The sequence below is a fragment of the Tursiops truncatus genome, chromosome 13 (assembly GCF_011762595.2).
Source record: "Tursiops truncatus isolate mTurTru1 chromosome 13, mTurTru1.mat.Y, whole genome shotgun sequence".
NCBI classification, from domain to species: domain Eukaryota; kingdom Metazoa; phylum Chordata; class Mammalia; order Artiodactyla; family Delphinidae; genus Tursiops; species Tursiops truncatus.
This window is the reverse complement of record NC_047046.1, coordinates 9030524-9052194: the sequence shown is the minus strand read 5'-3', so window position 1 is coordinate 9052194 and position 21671 is coordinate 9030524. Positions and strand designations below refer to the sequence as shown.

Here is a 21671-nt window from a genome sequence, read left to right as displayed (position 1 = left end):
GCAATGGTGGATTTTCCCTATTAGATGAGTGAGGACAGTTAAACCTGTGTGAAGAACTTGGGGGGATTGGAGGGGCACTCAAAAGACCAACACAACCTGCCAGCTCAGTGGGAACATTCAAGGTGACTGTGTGCAGAGATTCTAAGAACACCACTTTCTGGATTAAAGGAACACTGTAGATGGGGATTGGCAAGCTGTGGTCCATGGGCCAAATCTGGCTCACCTCATTTTGCAAATAAATTTTACTGGAACACAGGCATGATCATTCTTTAAAGTCTTGTCTACAGCTGCTTTCACACTACCATGGCACAGTTGAGTACTGCAACACAGACTGTATGCCCACAAAGTAAAAAATATTTACTATCTGGCCCTCTAACAAAAAAGTTTGCCATACTCTGCCCTAAAGTGTTCTTCGCAGAATATTGTTGATAAAACTGAGAAAGTTTTTGTGAATTAAATCCCCAATCTGCCTTCTTTGGTGGCCCAAGTTTTTCACACACTGAGTTTGCTTAGAGCTGTAGTTCTCTACCTTGGCTATCACTGGAAAGCTTTTAAAATCCCTCATGGCCAGGCCCTACACCAGACCAATGAAATCAGACCCTCTGATGGTGGGTCCTGGAAAAAAAAGAAATCTGGATTTTTTTAAAGCTCTCTTAGGTGATTCCAATGGGCAGCCATGGTTGAGGACCCACGGCTTAAAAGGAGAGACATCAGCTTGGCGTTAAGTTTTCAAGGATGAATGCAGACTGTTGATCCAATGCATTAGCCCCATAGAAGTTGGCCCACCTCTAAAACCAGCTGGATCCATGGGGAGGGCCAGTTGGTCCTGGATTGACTCTGATGGTAACACCCAGTTGGGAAAGCAGGTGGGCTACAGGAAGTGGTGTGCTGGTAAATATTTAACAACTGGCTCTCCAGGGAAAAAAGCTCTGAAAGGTGGTGCTTGCCAGTTTCTATGGTATAAATACTCCCACTACGGCCAATTTCAATCTACCAACTAGACATCACTAAAAGCGGGGCTAGGAAGATATATATGTACGGTAGTAATACATTATATAGTATTTCCAGCATACAGATACGATAGATGTAAATAACCTCAAGAGTATATAACAGTAAAATATGTAAAATGATTTGGAAGTGACAAGTTTTGAGTATTTATTACCGTGGTTTGAAATAAATATAATTTATTTAACTGTAGTTAGGTTACGTAGTTGAATTCTTAATAATGTCTTGCAAAAGTCCTGGAAATTTAATATTTGGTTCTCCTGAGCTGGTACAAGGTGGTTCTACCACAGTGGAGGCAGACCTTGGAGATATTAAGTGTTTGGTTCCAGACCACAATAAAGCAAATATCACAATAAAGCAAGTCACACGAATTTTTTGCTTTCCCAGTACAAGTTACGTTTATACTATACTGTAGTCTACTGAATGTACAATAGCATTATGTCTAAAAAAATGTACATACCTTAATTTAAAAATAACACTATTGGAAAAATGGCACCAATAGCCATGCTCAACGCAGAGTTGCCGCAAACCTTCAATATGTAAAAAATGCAGTATCTGTGAAGTGCAATAAAGTGAAGTACAACAATATACGAGGTATGCCCGTAGTCACTTCAAGACTCAGAAGGTCAAGAGTTGGCTGGTAGTTACTAACAGAATTTACATGGGAAGTATAATAAGGTAAAGGACTGAAGCTTGCTGCTTCCTGGCAGGAAGACCTTGGGAAGGTTGCTTCCCTGAGCCTCAGATTTCTCATTCTATTAAATGGGGTTATTATAATATGGGCTCTATAGCCAAGATGGCTTGGACTAAAATACTGCTCTATGACTTCCTAGCTGTGTGGCTTTAAGCAAGTAACTTCAGATCCCCTATCTGTAAAACGCAGATAATTATTGTATCACCTGATGGGGGTTGAAGGGTTGAAAATGCTCTTCTGGGTAAACAGTATATGGCATGTGGCCAATAATCAATAAATGTTAGTTCTCATTATTATTGTACAGGTTTGTGTAGAATCACATGAATTACTTCTTTATTGGGTGCTAGTGGCAATCATTCATGCTGTTTGCCAAATATTTCTGGCTTCCTCCCTTCTGTCTTGGCTACTTGTGGTTGAGTGAGATCATATGACTAGTTTGGGCCAATGAGCTGAAAGCAGAAGTGATGTGTCACTTTCCAGGACGGAGTGTTTTACTGTTGCCACAAGACCCTCTGAGAAGTTCATCCTTTCAACACAGTGAATAGACATTAGAGCTGACAGCTGCTCCATTAGCCTGGGTGCCTGAATAACTGTGGTGAGCAGAGCCCCTTGCCTACCTGCAATGGACACGTAAGCCAACGGGACTTGTCATGTGAGCAAGAAATATGCCTTTGTTGTGTTAAGCCATTGAAATTTGGGAGATCTTTTGTTACTACAGTATAATATAGCCTATACTGACTGATACATTGCTAAATAAATGGTGTTTATTACTACTCTTAAGAATACCTCCATTGTCTCCAAAACTATAAATATCACCCCAAAACTCTCAATCTAGATCATATGCCTCTAACAGGAAAACATTAACTAGTTCTTTAACTTTAACTAGACTGCTAACTCTGCAATCGCAGGCCAATCACATCAGTTCTCTGAGCCTCAGTTTGCTGATCTGTGATACGGAAATAATAACGAGGATCGCATTTGCTTTTGCATGACCAGGCAGTTGTGCAGCTATAATGACAGTGTGCGTTGCATAACAACAAAAGCTATCCTCACTGGAAGAAATTACAATCTCTGACTGTGATAAAGTCAGGTTATTTCCATTGCTCTTCTTTAAGCTCCCAAGAATTCCAGTCAAGTTTTTGTTTTGCTTGTATTAACCACCTCTGGATCTAATTCAAAGTGAACAATATGTCTGGTCTCCTCCTTCAGGGCTCCTGCCCAGGACTCTACATCCTTGAGCAACTTCTTTCTCTCTCTCATCTTGCCCCGAATCACCAACATTCTGCAACATGCCTTGGCAACCTGTCCCAACAATCTCACTCCTTCTCAGAAAGTTCCTCATAAAGTCTTCCTTAGCAATGCTTACTCTGGGGATTTAATTAACACTGGTACCTACATATTGACTTACGATCAAAATGCAGAATGAAATCTATATACCCAAGTAATGTCCACAAACCATTTAGTTAACAACAGAATGCCCCTCAACTGCCGACTTCTTAAACCTTAAGGGGAAAAAAAAAAGACTCTTAATTTCATCACTTTGTCCTCACCACTTTTCAACGTTGTGCAGGCTTTGGCATTTCCTAATTATGAGCACAGCCTAATTCAATCAAGATTCTGCCACTGCTTTTTCAAATGTTCCAACTGATGCTGTGAAAGCAACACCTTTCCCCCCCTCCCCAAATAAATTAAACCTCTGTATTATACTCATTACTTAAAATTCTCTGTAGATGAATTATTTTATTTTAAAAAATCATAATTACACACATCTACCTGTCAAACGAATAGGAGTCATATACTGCACGTCAGCAGGAACTAAGAGTTAGGCAGAAGGCCAAGAAAGGGGTGGGAGGATTCGGCCTTGGTTTCTCCATTAGCAAGCAGACACCACGGTGTGCATCGAACTGTGACTGACAACAGCCAGTGACCTGCAGATCTCTGCCAAAAGAACAGGAGGACATTCGTTCATTCATTCCTTTATAAATCTTTATTGAAAACTTACTGTGTGTCAGTCTGTGAACAGGCAGACCTGATCCCTGTCCTTATGGAACTTATGACACAAAACAGATAATCATACAAGTAATTATTACCATTGTGATAAGTACCAAGAAGGAAGAGAGCAAGGGCACCAGAGGGTATAACAGGAGCTATATCATCTAGTCAAGAGGCAACGAAGACCTCCTTGAGGAGATGGCACTTAAGCTGACACCTGAAAGAGGAATGAGAGTAAGCCAGACAAAGAGCAGATATGCTATGTTCATGGATTGGAAGACTCAATATTGTTAAGAAATTTCATTCTCTCCAAATTGATCTATGGATCCAATGCAGGCCCAGTCAAAATCCCAGGAATTTTTGTTTTTGTAGAAATTTATAAGCCAATTCTAAAATTTATATAGAAATTCAAAGGACATATAATGTCCAAAGAAATTTTAAAACAGATAAACAAGGTTAGAGGGCAATCTATCCAATTTCAAAGCTTATTGTGAAGATTAATAAAGTGTGGCACTGTTGTAAGGATAGACATATTGATCAATGAAACAAACTAAACAGACCCACACAGATGCTCATCTGATTTTTGAAAAAGGGCACCAAAGCAATCTAAAGGGAAAAGGGAAATTTTTTAACAAATGATGCTGGAACAACTGGATATCCGTATAGAAAAAAAAAAGTGACCCTCAAATCCTTACCTCATACCATACAAAAAAATTAATTTGAGGTGGATCAGAGAGCTAAACATAAATGCTAAAATAACAAGGCATCTAAAAGAAAACATGAGAATAGATTTATGATTTGGGGGTAGGCAAAGATTTATTAGATAGGACACAGTAAGAAAGAGTATTCCAGACAGAGAAGACAGCACGAGCAAAGGCCCTGGAGAAGGAAAGAGTTTGATTTTTTTAAAAACTGAAACAAGGCCAGCATGGCTGCAGTGTGCTGCGTGAGGAAGAGAGTGGTAGAGTTTAAAACGCCAACTGCTACAATGATCTTTATAAAAACCCTGCACTTTTAAGAGATGAAAAGACAAGCCGCAGACTGGGAGAAAATATTTGCACATCACATATCTGACAAAGGATTTAACTCTAGAAAATATAGAGAACTCTCAAAACTCAACAATGAGACAAACAAACAACCCAATTAAAAAAACAGGCAAGATATTTTAATAGGCACATGACCAAACCAGATATACAGTTAGCAAGTAAGCACATGAAAAGATGCTCAACATCATTAGTTATTAGGGAAATGCAAATTAAAAGCACAATGAGATACCACTGCACTCCAATTAGAATGGCCAGAATTGAAAAACAAACAAATAAACAAACAAACAACCTGATAATACCAAGTGTTAGGGAACACAGAGAACAGCTGGAACTCTTCTACACTGCTGGGAGAAAAGTGGAATGGCACAGCCACTTTAAAGACTGGTGTTTCTTAAAAAGTTAAACATACGCTTATCAAATGCCCCAGCAATCCCACCCCTAGGTATTTACTCTAGAGAGATTAAAAACTATGGTCACACAAAAACTGCACAAAATGTTTATAGCAGTTTTTTTCATGGCTGCCAGAAACTGCAAACAACTCAAACATCTCTCAACAGGTGAATGAATAAACAAACAATGATATAACCACACAGTGGAATATTACCCAGCAATGAAAAGGAGCAAAGTACTAATACATGCAGCAACATGGAGAAATTTCAAATGCATTATGCTAAATGAAAGAAGCTAGATTTAAAAACATACACACACACACACACACAAACACACATTATCTGTATGTATGTATTGCATCATTCCATTTATATGGCATTCTGAAAAAGGCAAAACTTCAGGGATACAGAGCAGAGCAGTGGTTTTCAGGTAAAGGGGATGGGGAAAGGGTCTGAATATAAGGGAGCACTAGGAAAGAATTTTAGAGGGTGAGTTAACTGTTCCATATTCCGATTGTGGTCAAAGCTCACAGAACTGTACAAACAAAACAAAACAAAATTACCCTATGTACGTTAAAAATAAAACTTCACCAGTCATCTCATCTCCTGCTTAAGCATTTTGCCAGGTTCCCCACCACCTACTGGAGAGAATCAAAAGTTCTTAGCCAGATGTCCAAGGCCAGGCTTCTCTCAGAGAGTACTCTATACCCATCCGTGCTCCCTCTGCAACTCCAGCTGGCAGAAACTTCAGGGCTCCAGGCCTCAGGGCCTTTGTTCATGCTGTTCCCTCTGCCTGGGATCCTCCTTCCCTGGCAAACTCCTATTCGTTTCCCCAAATGTGGCTCAAACGTCACCTCCTTGGATAGTCCACCCAAAGTGTCTAGCACTGAGGTTGGGTCCACAGAAATGCAAAGTGCAGCCAGGGCGGGCAGATTGATGTGGTTCAATGTCCAGTACTTAACGAGATGGTGGCCAAATTACATTTTAGATCAAAGTGTCTATATTCCAAAAGGGTTATCATGTGGGAAAAGCAAGAGAGGCAAGGAACATCTGTCCAGCTTTTCTTAATATGGCTTATTTTAACCTAAAGAAAATGACGAACTGGAAACTCTCAGGAGATGGAAGTCCAGACAGGGTCCAGCTACTCAAGAGGGAACCAATCCTCAAGTTCTGCCCCTTTGGGGCCTCCAAAGCACACAACTCATCCTAAGTTTCTCCCATGCCTCCATGTCCCTGTGTCACAAGTCCACAGTGAAGAAGCAGTTCCTTCCCCACGCCCAGACAGATGAAGGCAATAGCGAAGCCCCAGAACGCCACTTAAGAAAGATTTCTTAGGCTGCGGCTCTGCGAGTCCGAAATTTAAAAAGCGGGGTTTCAGCATCATGCAATTAATGCAGCAAACATTGATTTCTGCACCATAAGAGGCCGGTTCATTAATTCCAGATGCTCCCACCAGTCAAACCAAGGCTCGGCTTCTTTGCAAGATGAGGCAAGTGAGGATACTGAATTTTAAAATTCCTTTCTGCAGCAACCTTTATTACCAAACAGAGCATAAAACCCACCCACCCAGACTGCTTAATTCTTCCTAAATAATTAACAACACCTGCTCACCTCCCTGTTTATGCGGGCAAAACTCACAACGCTGCTCAGCACCCAAGTGGTCTCTCCTTCTTATGACAGGAGAGACCAGTTAGCCTTCAACCTCGGCCTCCCCCACCCAACCCTGAACAACCAGTGTATTTGCTTAGCGGAATATTCTTCTATGCCTCCCAATACCAGATCTCTTGACTGGATTAGATTTTTCTCTAAATCACCTTTGAAAGGTAAAGACCCAATGGGGACTTCCTGATAAAGATATCTGGGGGCTCTTTGAGGTGAAAAAGAGAAAAAGATGTCCCTTGGGAGAGCCACTTTCCTTTGGAGGAGGCTTCTGCAAGTTGAAACCTTCCTTCTCCTTCCTTTCCTTTTTTTTTTTTTTGTAAGGTAAATTTCCCTTCAGGGGAGTTGGTGGATTTAGCAAGACTCAAACTCTATAATTCAGGCCCAGGAAGGTGCAGGAATTGACCAACCAACTGTTGGGTTTTCTTGTCAATCAACAGAGCCTTGCTGCTTAGTGTGGTCCACTAAGGTGGCTCATCATCCCCGGGAGTCTGTTAGAAATGTGGACTCTTGGGTCCCATCCAAGTCCTAGTGAATCAGAACTTGCATTTAAACAAGAATCCAAGGTGACTCATGTTCATGTGAAAGTTTCAGAAGCACTGGATCAGGTGGTCTGTTTCAGAGAAGTGATAATGAGGAAGAACCATTGCCATATCTGCAAGGTGAAAGTAGGAAGAATACTTTCTGCTTGGCCTGCCCCAAGCTAAGATGCCCAGCCCTGCTACTCCAAGAACCATTATAGCCCTCAGATAAAACCTTCCAACAAGGCTGCCAGCCCAGGTCATCGGGCCACTGACCCAATCATGACACCCTGGCATGGTTCAGAAAACCCCAAACCACAAAGCCCTCAGTACTGTCCAAAGGGTGGCCCCTGGACCAATAGCATCAACGTCACCTGGGCACTTGTTAGACATGCAGAATCTCAGGACACTCAAGGCCTACTGATTCCCCAGGCATCACAGAAGCTCTCCAGGAGAGTCCTATGCACTCTAAAGTTTGAGGACTACCGACTGAGATCTCTGAACCTCAGGCTGATATCTGGCAGCCACCAGCCTGTTTTGAGGGACTCCTTCAGTTGGACTCCAACTCAACTTGGGCCTTGGAGATGGCGGGGAGATCCACCATTGTTTTCTAAATGAAGAAGTAGTTGGGGGAAAAAAATAAAAGTGAATAAATGGTTCCCAGTGGGTCATTAACCTGTTACAGGGTTGGGAAAGTGATGAGGCATCTGGGATCCAAGTTCAAAGCCACTGCTTTCAACCAACAATGAGTTTCTCTGGCGAGAGGCATCAACAGGCCCGACCCCTCCCCTCACCTGTACCCCATTCTCTGCCCCATTCTCTCAATTTCTTTATTCAAGAGCAACTCAGGGATGAAATAGTCTTTTGAATGTGTGGGTTCCCTCTTCGCCGCCCCCCCTTCAGCCTTCTCAGTTATCCTGGTGAACGCAGCGAAGATTTCATGCACCAAATACCATCCGGCTCCAATTGTCATTTCAGGATTCGCACTATTTTAATGAATGCCAAAACTGTTTTTTCACTTGATAGAGCCTGACACGACCAACAATCACAGATTAGAGAGAAACTTCTTGCTTTTCAACAAAGGTTAATAAATAGTGACAGCATTAAGTCTATTCTGATTAACTATGCTGAAAGATATTACTGCTGTTTGTAACATGAAATCATTATTGGATTAAGCACAGCATATAAAAATGAAATGTGAGTTTTAATCTCAAACACAGACATGCAGGCTGCTCAGATAAAGGCGAGGTAACACTCAGAGGCTCATATTAATTTTTAAGTTGCTCTGATGAAGGGATATTATCTGTCATTTGTCTGGTCTGGATTTGATGGTCCCTCGGTGAACTCTCTTATTGCTCCCTCTCAAAAGATACTAAGAGGCAAATAGCAGTGATACCCTCCCAACACACACACCCTTCACTAAGCTGTACCCACACTGAGTGGCTGAAAAAAGCATGGCAGGACCCAATAGGGATTGATGGACCACAAGTGGCTTCACTCTTCTGGGGGTTCTTTGACTTCAAAGACCTTCACCAAGAAAATGCCAATCCCAAGTAAGGGGATAGGTTGAAGATGGGGAAGATCCACCCTGGTTTTCTAAATGAAGAAGTTGGGTGAAAGGAATAAAAGTGAATGAATGGGAACTCCCCAGCTGTCCAGTGGTTAGAGCTCCGTGCTTTCACTGCAGGGGGCACAGGTTCGATCCCTGGTCAAGGAACTAAGATCCCACAAGCCGCGTGGTATGGCCAAAGTGAATAAATGGCACCCAACAGGTCATTAACCCAGGACAGGCTTGAAAAAGAAATGACATCCAAATTCAAAGACACTACCTTGCCCCCTTCCCCACCATCCCATCCACCGTGGACACTGAAAATGCCCTGAGGTGCATTATTTTGAGATGTTCTGTACATTCATTCATTCAGCACCCAGACTGTGGTCTCTAAATACCATTTCCTAGTAAAAGGATCCAGGACTCCCTGGAGCAATGTCTGCGTCCAAAGCTGGGGTGGGAAATGTACACAGTGAGTCTGGAAATCTTCCTAGAAAGCAAGGAGACTGTCCAAGACTACTGGAGGAGTCCAAAGGATTCAGGGGTCAACTTTCAGAGGTCCCCATGCACCAGAGACTGGACAACCTGAATATGAATAGAGATAATAACTGAAATGGATGAGGACACTCCAATGACACTTGCATCCATGGGTTTACAACGATATTTAAAAAAACTCTTATTGGCCACTTTTGGGGGACACTGGGGAAGCAACTCTTTATTTTGAAAACTGGCAAATAAAGGGAAAGAATTAAGCATTTATCCGCCCTTTCCTGGACACACTAGCCTTCAGAGTGAGCAAACAATTGATGAGGGGTGGTTTCTCTGTAGAGAAATCTTCCAGCTAAGAAAAAGAAGAGGGACAGAATCAACCTATCAACATTTTGCAACCCCTAATGAATTAATGGATACAGGCAATGATTATCAGTGAGTGCAAAACTCAGCGGATGAAGAACTGATGGGAGACAATGGACAGATCAGGCTGACAGCTCCAAACCCCACAGATCAATCTCAATGACACAGAAAAGGAGACAGCCAGGCTTCACGTACCTCCTGACAGAAGGGCACACCACCACCCATGACGTGGTCTTGCCAAAAACATTGAACCAACATCTGGTCAAGCCTCTGAGGCTACCACCAGTTCACAGGAAACCCAGGGGATGGAGGAGTATTAAATGACACCTCAGGGATATGCTCAGCTAGATCCAATGGAGAGAAACTCTACGGGATGAAAGCCTTCTTCAGCAAGAATAAAAGAATAAAAGAGAGGAAGAGAAGGAGAGTGAGAGGAGGGCGGGGTAGAAATAGAGAGGGGACAAAGAAAAAGGGGGGGGACACAAAATAAAATATGAATCGATAAGTCCATACTGAAACAAATTAATAACTGAATAGATAAATAAGTGAGGGAGAAAGAAAAGCTCTTCAACTAATAAATGTAGAGGTAATGATGGAAAGAGAAAAATCACCATTTGGCAAACACCGCAGTAATAACTGTTTCAGGCAAGAAGCATTGATGGATCTAAAATTAGTGGGCAAAAGAATTAGTAACAGAGTATTTACATTGTCTCAAAGTGTTTCCCCACAAGATACTTATTGATTACGAAGGAAAAAACCCAATAAGTTCACAGCAGAGAATCCTAGCAGACAAAAGTGACCAAAGTTAACATCACTACTAATGGGACAGATGGTCACCATGTGCCTCCTGATATGATGCATGGAGAAGGACACAACATCACTCCTGTAGCATTTCTGCCAAAATGCATAACCTGAAGCTAATCATGAGTAAACATTCCCAAATCAAGGGACAATCTACAAAATAAAAGGCCAGTTCTCATCTCAAGTGTCAAGGTCATGCAACCACAAGAGCACTGTGTATTACAGTAGAGAGAGGCCCCAGATTCTCCTTCACCGTGACACAGTCCCTGAAAAGTCTACTTGATATCTGCGCATCAAACAGTTCTCCTTCACTTAGTCCCACAGGGTGTCTCCCTGCAACCCAGCACTGAGCACAAAAATGCTCACTGAATGAATAATTCAATGAATAATAATCAGCTTAAACCAAAAAGGATTTTTACTGGCTCACATGACCTGAAAGTTTCAGGTTACTGACTTCAGGCATGGCTGTATCCAGCAGCTCAAATGATGTCATCTCATCCTACTTACCTCCTGACTCAGCTTTCCTCTGTGTGGGTGGGCTTTGTTTTCAGCCAGGGTTCTCCCTTGGCAGCTCTCTTTCACCAGCATGGCAACTCCCAGGGAAAGAAAACACCTCTTTCTCAGTAGCTCTAGCAAAAGTCCCAAGATTCACTCTGTTTTGACTGAATTGGGTCCATGCACTTTAATCTGTTCCATATTAAAGGACTCAAGAAACATGACAATTAAATGCAGTGCATGATCCAGGACTGGATCCTAGACCAGAAAAGGATGCTAGTGAGCAATGGGAAAAATTTGAGTAATATCAGTACACTAGATTATAGTGTTGTATCAATGCTAACTTACTCATTTTGTAATTGTTCTGTGCTTATGTTGAATGTTTATGTTACATTATATTAATGTTAATCTGGGTGAAGGGAATATGGGGAATTCTCTGTATTATTCCTGCAACTTTTTGTAAATCTTTTTGAAACAATTTAAAAATAAAAGTTAAAGAATAATATTTTTAAATATTCCCTAATTACCCTACCTCCAATGGTTCCCTCCAGACAACACTTCAGAACATCTCTTACTGCAGAGCACTTAGAATTATAAATTCACTTATTGCTTCTTTGCTGAATGCAGTCTCTCTTGCTGGTTTGTGAGCCCTCTGAACACATGGCACTTTCCTACCAGAGGGAATCACTATACTTTCTTTACCATCCCCTTCTTTTCCCATGTAGATTTTATTACTTTCTATAGTTACATATTCATCTGCACTTGGCTCATTCATTCATCTGTCCAGCCAATAAATCTCTGAAGGCACATGTGTGCCAGGTAAAAGCTAGATATTCAGAACCCAGCAGTGATCCAAGCACACAAAATTTCTGCTCTTAACACAGCTTTACTCTGTCGCCACCACCAGTCTGAAATCTCCAGGGCATAGAGCCATACCTGCTTTGTTTCCTGCTTTGTCTCCAGTGCCTGTTACATAGTTAGCAATCAAAAAGTGCCCACTGAATGAATAAATAGATGAATGGCAAACATACCACCACCACCTCCTCCAGCACCTGCAGCAGACATTGTTAATTGATCCCAGAACCCTTTCCCATTGAGCCTGGCCAAACAGGCATGCAATGCATTTGCCTAAGTGCACAGAAGAAGCCTTGGTTAGCATCTGTTTTAGACAAGAAGAAATGAGTGGCAAAAGGCAGGAAGTCACTGGCCTTAGAGCACTGATAAAATCCAGTGCCCTGACTTCTAGCCTCTGCAAGTTCCACTGTCCCACGAGGTAGGAGACATTTCCACAACAGCAGTCAAGTTTTAGGCAACTGCTGGGCCTCATTAGATCTCACACCAACCTCCTTCCTGGCCCCTTGTTCTCCTCTCCTGGTTCAATCCAACTCAGGGGGGCAAGCATAGAAACATTCTCCCCAAACAGGGTTACTGTGCCCACGTTTCAGAGAGCAAAGAAACTTAATGAAAGTGGCCTCATGAGCTGAGGAATCCTGCACAAAGCTTAATTCTGCTTCAGACACCCAGGGACCTCCTGAAACAGGGACCATGGAGAGCTTGCCCATCACTATGCCAGGGTGTTTGGCACTTAATTATTTTCTATTTTCCTCTATTTGTTTCACGGCTTTACAGCCAACTTAACCCTCTCCTCACCAAACCATGAGGTAACCAATAGTTGCAGATACAGGGAAGTTCCACCTCTGAAAGGCAAACACGTCCCAACCCCTCTCCGAGCCTGTTTTCCCATTTGAAAATGAAAGAAGATGTTGTGAGGTCCGAGTGCCCTGGGTTCAGATCCTGGTTTGACCACTTCCTCTGAATGTGGGCAGGTACCTAATGCTCCCTGCCTCAGTTCCCCCATATGTGAAATGGGTCGATGCTGTGAGGATCACTAGGGAATGTGGCTGGAAAGCACCCAGCTCAGAGAGCAAGTTTGAAAGACAGTAGATGTTACTCCCATATAAATTCCCCCTCATTTCTCACCTTGTGGGAACTTCTAGAATCACTGGCTTCTCCATTTCACTGGGTGAGCCTTGGGGGTGCTTGACAAATATTCCCGGAGTTAAATTTAGACTTGAAGTGGGTGGACTTTGTACAGGGTGTCTGCCCAGGTGAGCACCCCAAAGTCAGGGATCCAGCTGCCTTGGACACCTTTGCATTGTCACTGCCTTGGGTGCTGCCTGGCACAAAGGGATTTTGTGTATAAGACCATTTATTTGCTTTCATTCTTACATAGTTTTAATATCAGGCATTTGTTTTCTCGTTGAGGTTTGCAGGTCCCACCCCAGGCCTTTCTGCTCCCTGTACTCTCTGACCCCCACCTGAAGAATGGGCATTTTGCCTGCCATGCAGACGCCCCCGTCCCTCCAAACTCCCCTAAGCCAGAGAGCATGTCGTAAATATGGTCGCAGCTGTGACATCAGGCCCTGCCCAGGTGAATCCTGCAGCTCCCTGGAACTCCCCGAGGCAATAAAAGAACTTAGCTGGGAACATGGAGAAAAGAATTATAAGTGACGTCTGCATGACATCTTCACCTGACTGAATTAGGCAAGGAATCTGAGGAAAGGGGTATGTGCCCCAGTCAAGTGTCAAAAAGGTTTCCGCAAAGGAGAAACTTATGTGGCCCAAGGACTCATATGACCCACATCAGGTGGGTGGGCTAGTGAGGAGTCTGTGGGTTTGGCCACAAAGGAGGAGGCTTGCCTGGTCTAACCAGGCCCTGTGGGTGATTCAAGGGAAGGGGTGAATGACACAGAAGAGTATACATTCGGGTGCACCAGTAAATGTTACAAAGAGCCTCAGTTTTCTCACCTGTAAAACGGGGGCAGTGCAGATTCAATGAGATGGTGTAAGTCAACACTTAGCACAATGCCTGGCTCACAATTAGTACTCAGCCAAGGGAGGAGGTGCAATGTATCATAATTGCTTCTGAATTTCAGACAGAACAAATGGGTCCTGATGCACAAAGCTCTCCATCAACCATTTTACCTGAGTCGCTGGCCAAACAAAGCCCAACAGCCCCTCTTCTGCCACAACCTCGCCCCTCCCAGTCCCCTCCCCTACACACTGGACAGTAGCTGGTCCCCCATCTACTGTGTGTGGTTCCCACACCTCCCTGCCTTTGAGCCTATGAACTCCTGGAACAGAAAAGTGTTTCCCACCCCTCCCCCTTTCTGTCACGCGTCAGCATTTCTTTCATTCAAGGCCCTTCTCTTGGAAGTCTTCCAGGATTGCTTCCATCAACATCCATCACCTGCTCCTTGGCACTCCCATGGCACTCTGCTCCTCTATCAGCAAGTAATACAAATTATTAGTTGTTAATATCATCACTGCAATCAGAGCTGCCATTAATTATCACCAAGAAATATTCTCAATTAATCCTCTGAATTACCCCATGCGGCAGGTATGCTCTCCCCACTTTACAGAGAAGGAAACTGAGTCAAAGAAAGGTAAAGCCACTTACGCAAGGCCACCTAGCCAGGAGGTGACAGACACAGGCTTCAGTTTGGGCCTGTGTAGCTCCAAAGTCCTCACTTTTCTCCAGATGAGCGCTGGAAAAGGCAGCTGAAGAGGTGGGAACCCGTGTGCCCCATCTTGAGGGGACAGGGGGAGTGTGGTTGTGAGTTATAGGCCCTGGAGGGAGCAGCAGAGCTGTGCACGCGCAAGCACACACATGTACACACACACAGCTTCTTTCTGGCTTCCCCGAGTAGCCCTCTCCTGAACTTCAGAACATCTCCCCTTCACTGAGTCACCTTCCTGGGAGGAGGGGGAGAGAAATCAATATTCTGTTGCCTATCAACTCGGTTATCAAGTCAACCAGCACTGGCCCCCAAGGCCACAGCCAATCATTCCAAAACCCCCAAACCTCACTTCATTACAGTTATAAGAACATTTCCTTTTAATCACCCCCAAATATTTCTGAGGAGGCAGAAATAAATAAGACTGCCCGGGAGAAGACCAGACGCATCTTTACATGGAAAGGCACAGTGCAGCGTGCAGGGGCAGCAGACCCTGAGCTCAGTGGGGACCGTATGACCCTCAGCATGGCTCCTGGGTCTATTTTGGGGGCAGTGATGGGCCGCTCACAGGGCAGATCACCAAGGGTGGCTACTTAGAGGAGAGCAGGTCTCAAGACATGACAGCAAAAACCCAGCCAGGAGAAACACCAAGACAGAGTCCTGCTCACCCTCTGTGTGAGACAAATGGCCCCCCCACCCCTACCCCTTCCTTCTAAAGAGGAGTCAACATTCCCTGAGGGCCACACTGGGCTGCAAGCTCACGTGGTCTCAAAAAGGACAGCCAACATGAAGATCAAGGGCTGAAATGGGAGTCGAGGTGAGTGGGGTGGGGAGCCATTCTGTGATCTTGAGGGTGTCTCTGATGCTCACTGCGCTGCTATTTCCTCCTCTAGTAAATAGGAATGGAGTTTATAATCCCTCTCTACCTGGTGACTCTGAACACAGCATGGTAGTAATGATAATGGTGAACAGTCAATGAGCGCTTGCTGTGTCCCAGGCCCTTTCCTTAAACCCACTGTGTGAATGATCTCATTTTACAGACAAGGAACGAGTAGCACAGAGAGGTGAAGCAACTTGTCCCACGTCACACAGCCAGAAGGGCACAGAGCTGGGATTTGAACCTGGGAAAGCCCAGCTTCTGAACTGAGCCCCTACCCCCTTTCCCATCTCCTCACTGGCCTCCTGAGAGGCCCAAGTCTTTGGGATCCAATTACAAATGAACAGTTCAGCAAGATGAGTCCTGGGATTCCCTTTGGACCCTGCTGACCCATGACTCCCATGAGCCATCCTGGGATTTGGCTTCTAAATTAAATCCTTAATGCCCCAAATCCACTAACAAGCACTTATTAGGTATCTCTCAAGTTATTTATATTATGTACGGGGCAGGAGAGAGAAAGGTAAGAAATGAAACTGGCCTGTCAGGGATTCTGGCCTACTTGATGTGAACACAATGCAGCCAGGATGCAGCTGAATTAGATACAAAGCAGGAAAAAAGATGATTGGTGCTCCGAGAGAGAGAAAAATGCAAAAAAACGATAAAGGCAAAAGGAGAAGAAGACTATAGATAGAAGCTATGGAGCTCAAGCAGGACTTGAAAGGCAGGTAGGTTTGGGATACGCAGAAGGGAGGAGAGCACTCCAGGTGGTCAGAACAGCTTGGGCAAGTGCAAGGATCCAAGCTGGTCCAAGTAGAGTGAATCCTGGGACTTTTGCTAGAGCTACTAGGAAAAAGGGGCTTTCTTTCCCTGAGAGTTGCCATGCTGGTGAAAGAGAGCTGTCAGGGGAGAACCCTGGCTGAGAACAAAAGTCACCCACACAGAGGAAAGCTGAGCTAGGAGACGAGTAGGATGAGATAACATTTGAGCTGCAGGATACAGCCATGCCTGAAGCCAGATAACCTGGAACTTTCAGGTCATGTGAGCCAATAAAAATCCTTTTTGATTTAAGCTGGCACCAGGTGAGTTTCTCTCATACAAACACAAGAGTCCTGCCCATTACAGTAGAGAGTGGCCCCAAATTCTACCTCACTGTGACATAATCCCTGAAAAGTCTATTCGAGATTCACACATCATCAGTTCTTCTCTTTCACTTGAGTCCACAAGGCGTCTCCCTGCATCCCGGCACTGAGCACAGAAAATATTCACTGAATGAATGACATTCCCCCCACAGTCAATGCTTACCTGTCCGTCAAGGTCATATTCACTGCCTCGAACCCATTCCCTGGTCTTTGAGGTGTAGGATAGTGTCTCAGTTTTCTGCCATCACCCTACCTCTGGCCATCACAATCACAGTTAAGCGATTAACTCCAGGAAATGTTCCATGCACCCACAGCTCTGCAAAGTGTGCATCTCTGAAGGGGAGGTGCCTAGATCAGGCCCCCTCTTCTGTGGGAAGCTGCCACGTTGTCCCTGAATCCAATCACTCCCTTAGCTGCAGTAAACTCAGGAGCATGATCCATCCACCCATCCAAAGAGCACTTGTTGAGCAATTACTACACACCAGACACCTTTTGCTCAAAGCGTCTGAATGAGTCTGGTTATAGAAATGAGCATGGGGGCAAAAACCCTGGGGAGTTTCTCTTCCGTGAAACAAAGAGGCTCCGCCCACACAAGCAGATAAGACCCTGAAGATAAGAGTAGTGTCCCCCACTAGACAGGAAACTTACAAACTTATCTGCTGCCAATAATAATAAAATGTTTTCCTCCTCGTAAAAATACCCCCTTCCTTGCAGACCTCAAGACATCGAATTTGAACCTTCTCGATATCTCTGTTAAACTGGCAAGGAATGTTCCCTTGCAAAAAGATGAAATAAGAATCATAGTAATAACAACAACCTTCTTAAAAAACCGTTTACCATGCCAGATGCCAGGCTAAATGTTTTAACTACATTTAAACTACATTTAACTACATTTTAACTACATATTCCTTTGAACCCTTGCTACAACCCTAAGAAGTGGGGAATTGGAGGCTCAGAGAGGTTAAGTAACTGGCCTGAAGTCACGGAGCAACTGAAGGAACCAGAATTTCTACCCAGATCTGGAAGATTCCAAAACATCTCCGGCCCTCAGCTTTTTCCTTTGTAAAGTAGAAATAAGTAGGACTTACTTCAAAAGGTGTGTACATACACTAGATGAGATAATGCCCATAAAGTGTTTTAGGACACAGCCTTACTCACGTGAAGGGCTTTGCCCAGCCAAATGGAGTATTTCATCATCAGTGTGCCCCTGACATGGTTTAAGGCAGGTGGGCTCAGGGCACCATGCGGTGTCAGGCTGGGGGAAAACAGCCCTCTGTACTCGGCTCTCCCCTCTGCTGTCTGCCGCCAATGCTCAGATGTCAGTTGCCTTTTGACAAGTGCACAAAACAGTTTAGGGTGCCCACAGCCACCACAAGCCCAAGCTTGCTGGATCCACCCCGGCAGGGAGAACTGCCAGGTGGCTCTCTTGCCGGTTGGCTCTCACCCCTGGCTGCTGCCCAGAGTGACTTAACCGAGTCTGTACCCGCCTTGCCAAATCGTTGGAGGAGAGACAGCATAGCATTTGACCCAGCCCACCCATGCAGAATACCCACCCCACAACCCATGCCATGATGCCCTGGGCACTCCCAGTCAGATGCCTGGCACACAGCAGCTGCCTGTTGGCACAGAGTGGGCAAAGCTGCAGAAAGAGTGGGTTACAAGTTGTGTTTTAAAAAAAAGAAGATGGTATTGTGTGCTGACGGGATATTTTAATCTGGGTTCAGGCATTCCAGAAATAACAATGATAGCTCATGCTCTACAGCACTTAATCTAACCTTTTATGTAAAGTAAGAAATTTAACCCTCACAACATCTCATGCAGTAGGTACTATTGTTAGCCCAATTTTACAAGTAAGAAAACAGGCACAGACAGGATGACTTGCCCATGATCACAATGCAAGTAGGACACAATGAACCCGGCTGTCAGCCCATGTAAAACTGCTGTCTTCAAGAAAGGCCCCAAGGTAACAACTGAGAGACAGCCCTGAGGCTGTCGGGCACAATTCCCATTTACAGATGATAAGACTGAGGCTCAGAGAAGCTGACCAACACACTCAAGGCCACACATAGCATTTGAAGCCAGGCTCCCGAATTACATTTCGCACTACTTCCTGATTATACTGAATTTTGCACAGTACCTGGTTTCTACTCTGTAAAATCCAGCTCTCTCATACCAGCCACCCTGTCCTGCATAGGGTGATACCACAAGACAAATCCCAGTGACAAGGAGGTGAGCTGGAGGGAGACAGGGATTAAAAAGTGGTTCCTCTGGTCCCGTAGAGAAGCTCTCTGGCCACCAGGTTCCCTCAGGGGGTGGGTTTTCTGCCCTAGAGAAGCAATTATAGAAGGTTGAGCCCTGTGGGTGGCAGGGCTCAGGGCTGCTGTGGCCCCTGCGGAAGCTCTGATCACCTCCAGGGCTAGGGCCGGAGCCCCCACTACCCAGCTCGGGGCAACCAAGCCCAGGGCGCCAGCCTCCCCCCAGGCAAGACCAACAACTGTCAACCAGGGGCTCTCATTGCCAGGGGTAGGCACGCCCTGAAAAAGCACATTCTGTTTCATAAAATAACTTTATATTTAGAAAGCAGCACCCAGAAACAAAGCATCCATTGCTCACATGGCCCAAGCTGCAGGGGCAAAGCTCAACAACACCACAGTGGGAGCAGAGTGGGTTCAAAACGGCGCCATCCTCAGAGGCACCTGGAGGTTTCCTGAGTCTCTGACTGGAGTCGGGGCCAGGTGGGAGTCTGGCAGCCTGTCAACAGTGCTGGCCCACTGTATTCTCGAACCCAGGAAGGTGTGTGACAGGCTGAGTTACCCAAAGACAGCTCTGCCAGGGACTCCAAACGGGAGAGGATGGGAGAGTGCCACACACGCTCTCACATGCAACACATGCACCCTCGACATGTTACATTCTCTCACATGCGTGCACGCACACACAGCATGGCTTACGCTCTCACATGCAATGGGTGCTCACATGCAACATGCCTTCATGTTCAACATGCACACAACACGCTCTCACACAACATACCCACGAGACACTCTCCGCTACACATGAGCATGTGTTCAAATGCATGCTCACACACTCACACACTCCTATTACACACACGGTCATACTCACATGTGCACACACACGGCTGTATGGATGCACACAGACCCACAAAGACCCACAGTCACGCACCCATGTGCCCCTCCAAGATGCTCACACACATCCACGCACAGATAGAAAAAGACACGCAGGGCCACAGAGAAACATGCCCAGACCCAGACCCCGCCACACCCATGACCACCTCCCAAAGGCACAAGGACAACACAGAAAGACACACACACAGACAAAGAGTCACACCCAGTATCGCACGTGGACAGCCCCTGCAAAGCCGTAATGCACGCAGAAAAAGACACACGGAGACCCAAACCTGCCACACACACCTGGCTGGACACATATAAGGTCACAGGGACACATACACAGTCACAGCCTCCTGCTCTCACGCCCACAGGTTCTCCCCACCGATGGCACGTCCTGGCGCTTACCCTGGGCAGGGGCGTCCAGACACAGGCGGCAGTGCCGTCTTTCCAGCCCCAGCCCGGCAGCCTGAGCCCACTCCAAGGGCCTGTCACACAGCACCACCGGCAAGTAAAGAGCGAATGTTCAAAAATAAAGCCGAAAGGCTGCGATAAAGCAGTCCCCTTCCCACAGGACTCCGCGCTGACGCAGGTTCTGCTCTCTGCAATAAACATTTTCATTCTAATTTTAAAAGACATTAGCATTACCTCTTTGGCTCTCCATCCAGCCAGACGGTACCTCGCCTGCTGGGCCACCCGCCGGCCGTACTGGGCAGCAAGGGGACGGACGCAGGGTCCCAGGCCTTACGCCCTACGCCTACAGGTCACCCGGCACGAGGGGTGCTGACCCAGGGGCCTGCTGGCCACCTGGCTTTTATTTTACATCATCCCTGCAGAATCCCACTGATGCTACACCCAATAAAGCAAAGAGATATACCCCCAAACTTCCTCTGGAGAACTCTGTCTCGCTCCAGCCGGGATCCCTGCGGATCCAGTCGTGCCATCCAACATGAGCACCACACACTAGGAAGGCAGCTTTCAAATGATGGCTATGCCCCCTGACAAATGGCAGGCTCGGTGTGAACTGGGGCACCGTCCTCCACCTCCCACCCCACAGCTCGCCCTGCCTGCAAACTCAAGCCTCACCTCGCACCTCCCAGCCGTGACTCAATCTGGATTTCCAGGCTTGGCAAGGACTTAAGGGAGAAGGGAAACCACAGACTAGTTTGTGAAAGACAATGAGCTATTTTTATGAGCTCAGAGGCCTAGACCCAAAATACAGCCTCCAGCCTCAGCTCTTGCCCCATCCTGCTCACCCTTAAGGTCCCAGGTACTCTGAACAGGTGATTTCTGCAAAGCCACCTCCGAGCCTTTGCCCAAGCTGTTCCCTCCTCCTAGAACACTTTCTTGTCTCTTTGCCAGAGCTGTACCTGGTGATCCTTCAGGTCTCAGCTTCCAAGCCACTCCATACCATATTGTTGGGGGTCCAGGGATCCCATGTTGTCCCATGTTGAAGGGGGCAACCCAGTTCCTGCCTTTACTGAGATATAATGTAGGTGGCCTCCTTCCAGAAGTTTCCTAGGCCTCCCAGACTGTGTTGAGCACCTCTCCTCAGCTCCCATGGGCTCCTGGGCTCCCCGCTTAAGGGACAGCTCTCCCCAAGCTGGTTCTACCCACCTGTCCCTGGGTCTGTCTCCAGTAGCTATGGGGACTAGGGACTCCCCAAGCGCAGGGGGCAGTCTGCCGTGTCCCTCCAGGTCTCCCTGCACCGGGCACAGCATTAGCCCAATAGGTGGCTGCTGAGTGAGTAAATGAACAAAGAGCTCGTGCTGGCTGAAGCACCATGGCTCACAGCCTTCCTCCTCCACAACCAAAGACAGAGACCAGGAAAGGGAGACCTAAGTAAGTCCTTGCTAGAGAGACGATGTGACACTGGCTCTGGCTGGCTCGCAGCTCTTATCTGCTCTGCCCTGGGGCTGGAGGGGGCTGTACCCAAATGTTTCCACATTGCTATGTTAGCAATCAAGGCTCCACAGGCCCCCGAGCATAAAAATGTGGGATGAAAAAGAGAAATG

General features: G+C 45.8%; 1 protein-coding gene across 1 annotated transcript in view; it reads right to left on the bottom strand.

Moving 5' to 3' along the window:
- Positions 1–17850, bottom strand: part of CUX2 (cut like homeobox 2) — a 195001-nt gene extending 177151 nt beyond the window's left edge. The window contains exon 1 of the mRNA XM_019950538.3: positions 17696–17850. Within this exon, the coding sequence (XP_019806097.1) occupies positions 17696–17734 (39 nt within the window). The 5' untranslated portion in view covers positions 17735–17850. The remainder of the gene's footprint in view (positions 1–17695) is intronic.
- Between the last annotated feature and the right edge of the window lie 3821 nt (positions 17851–21671).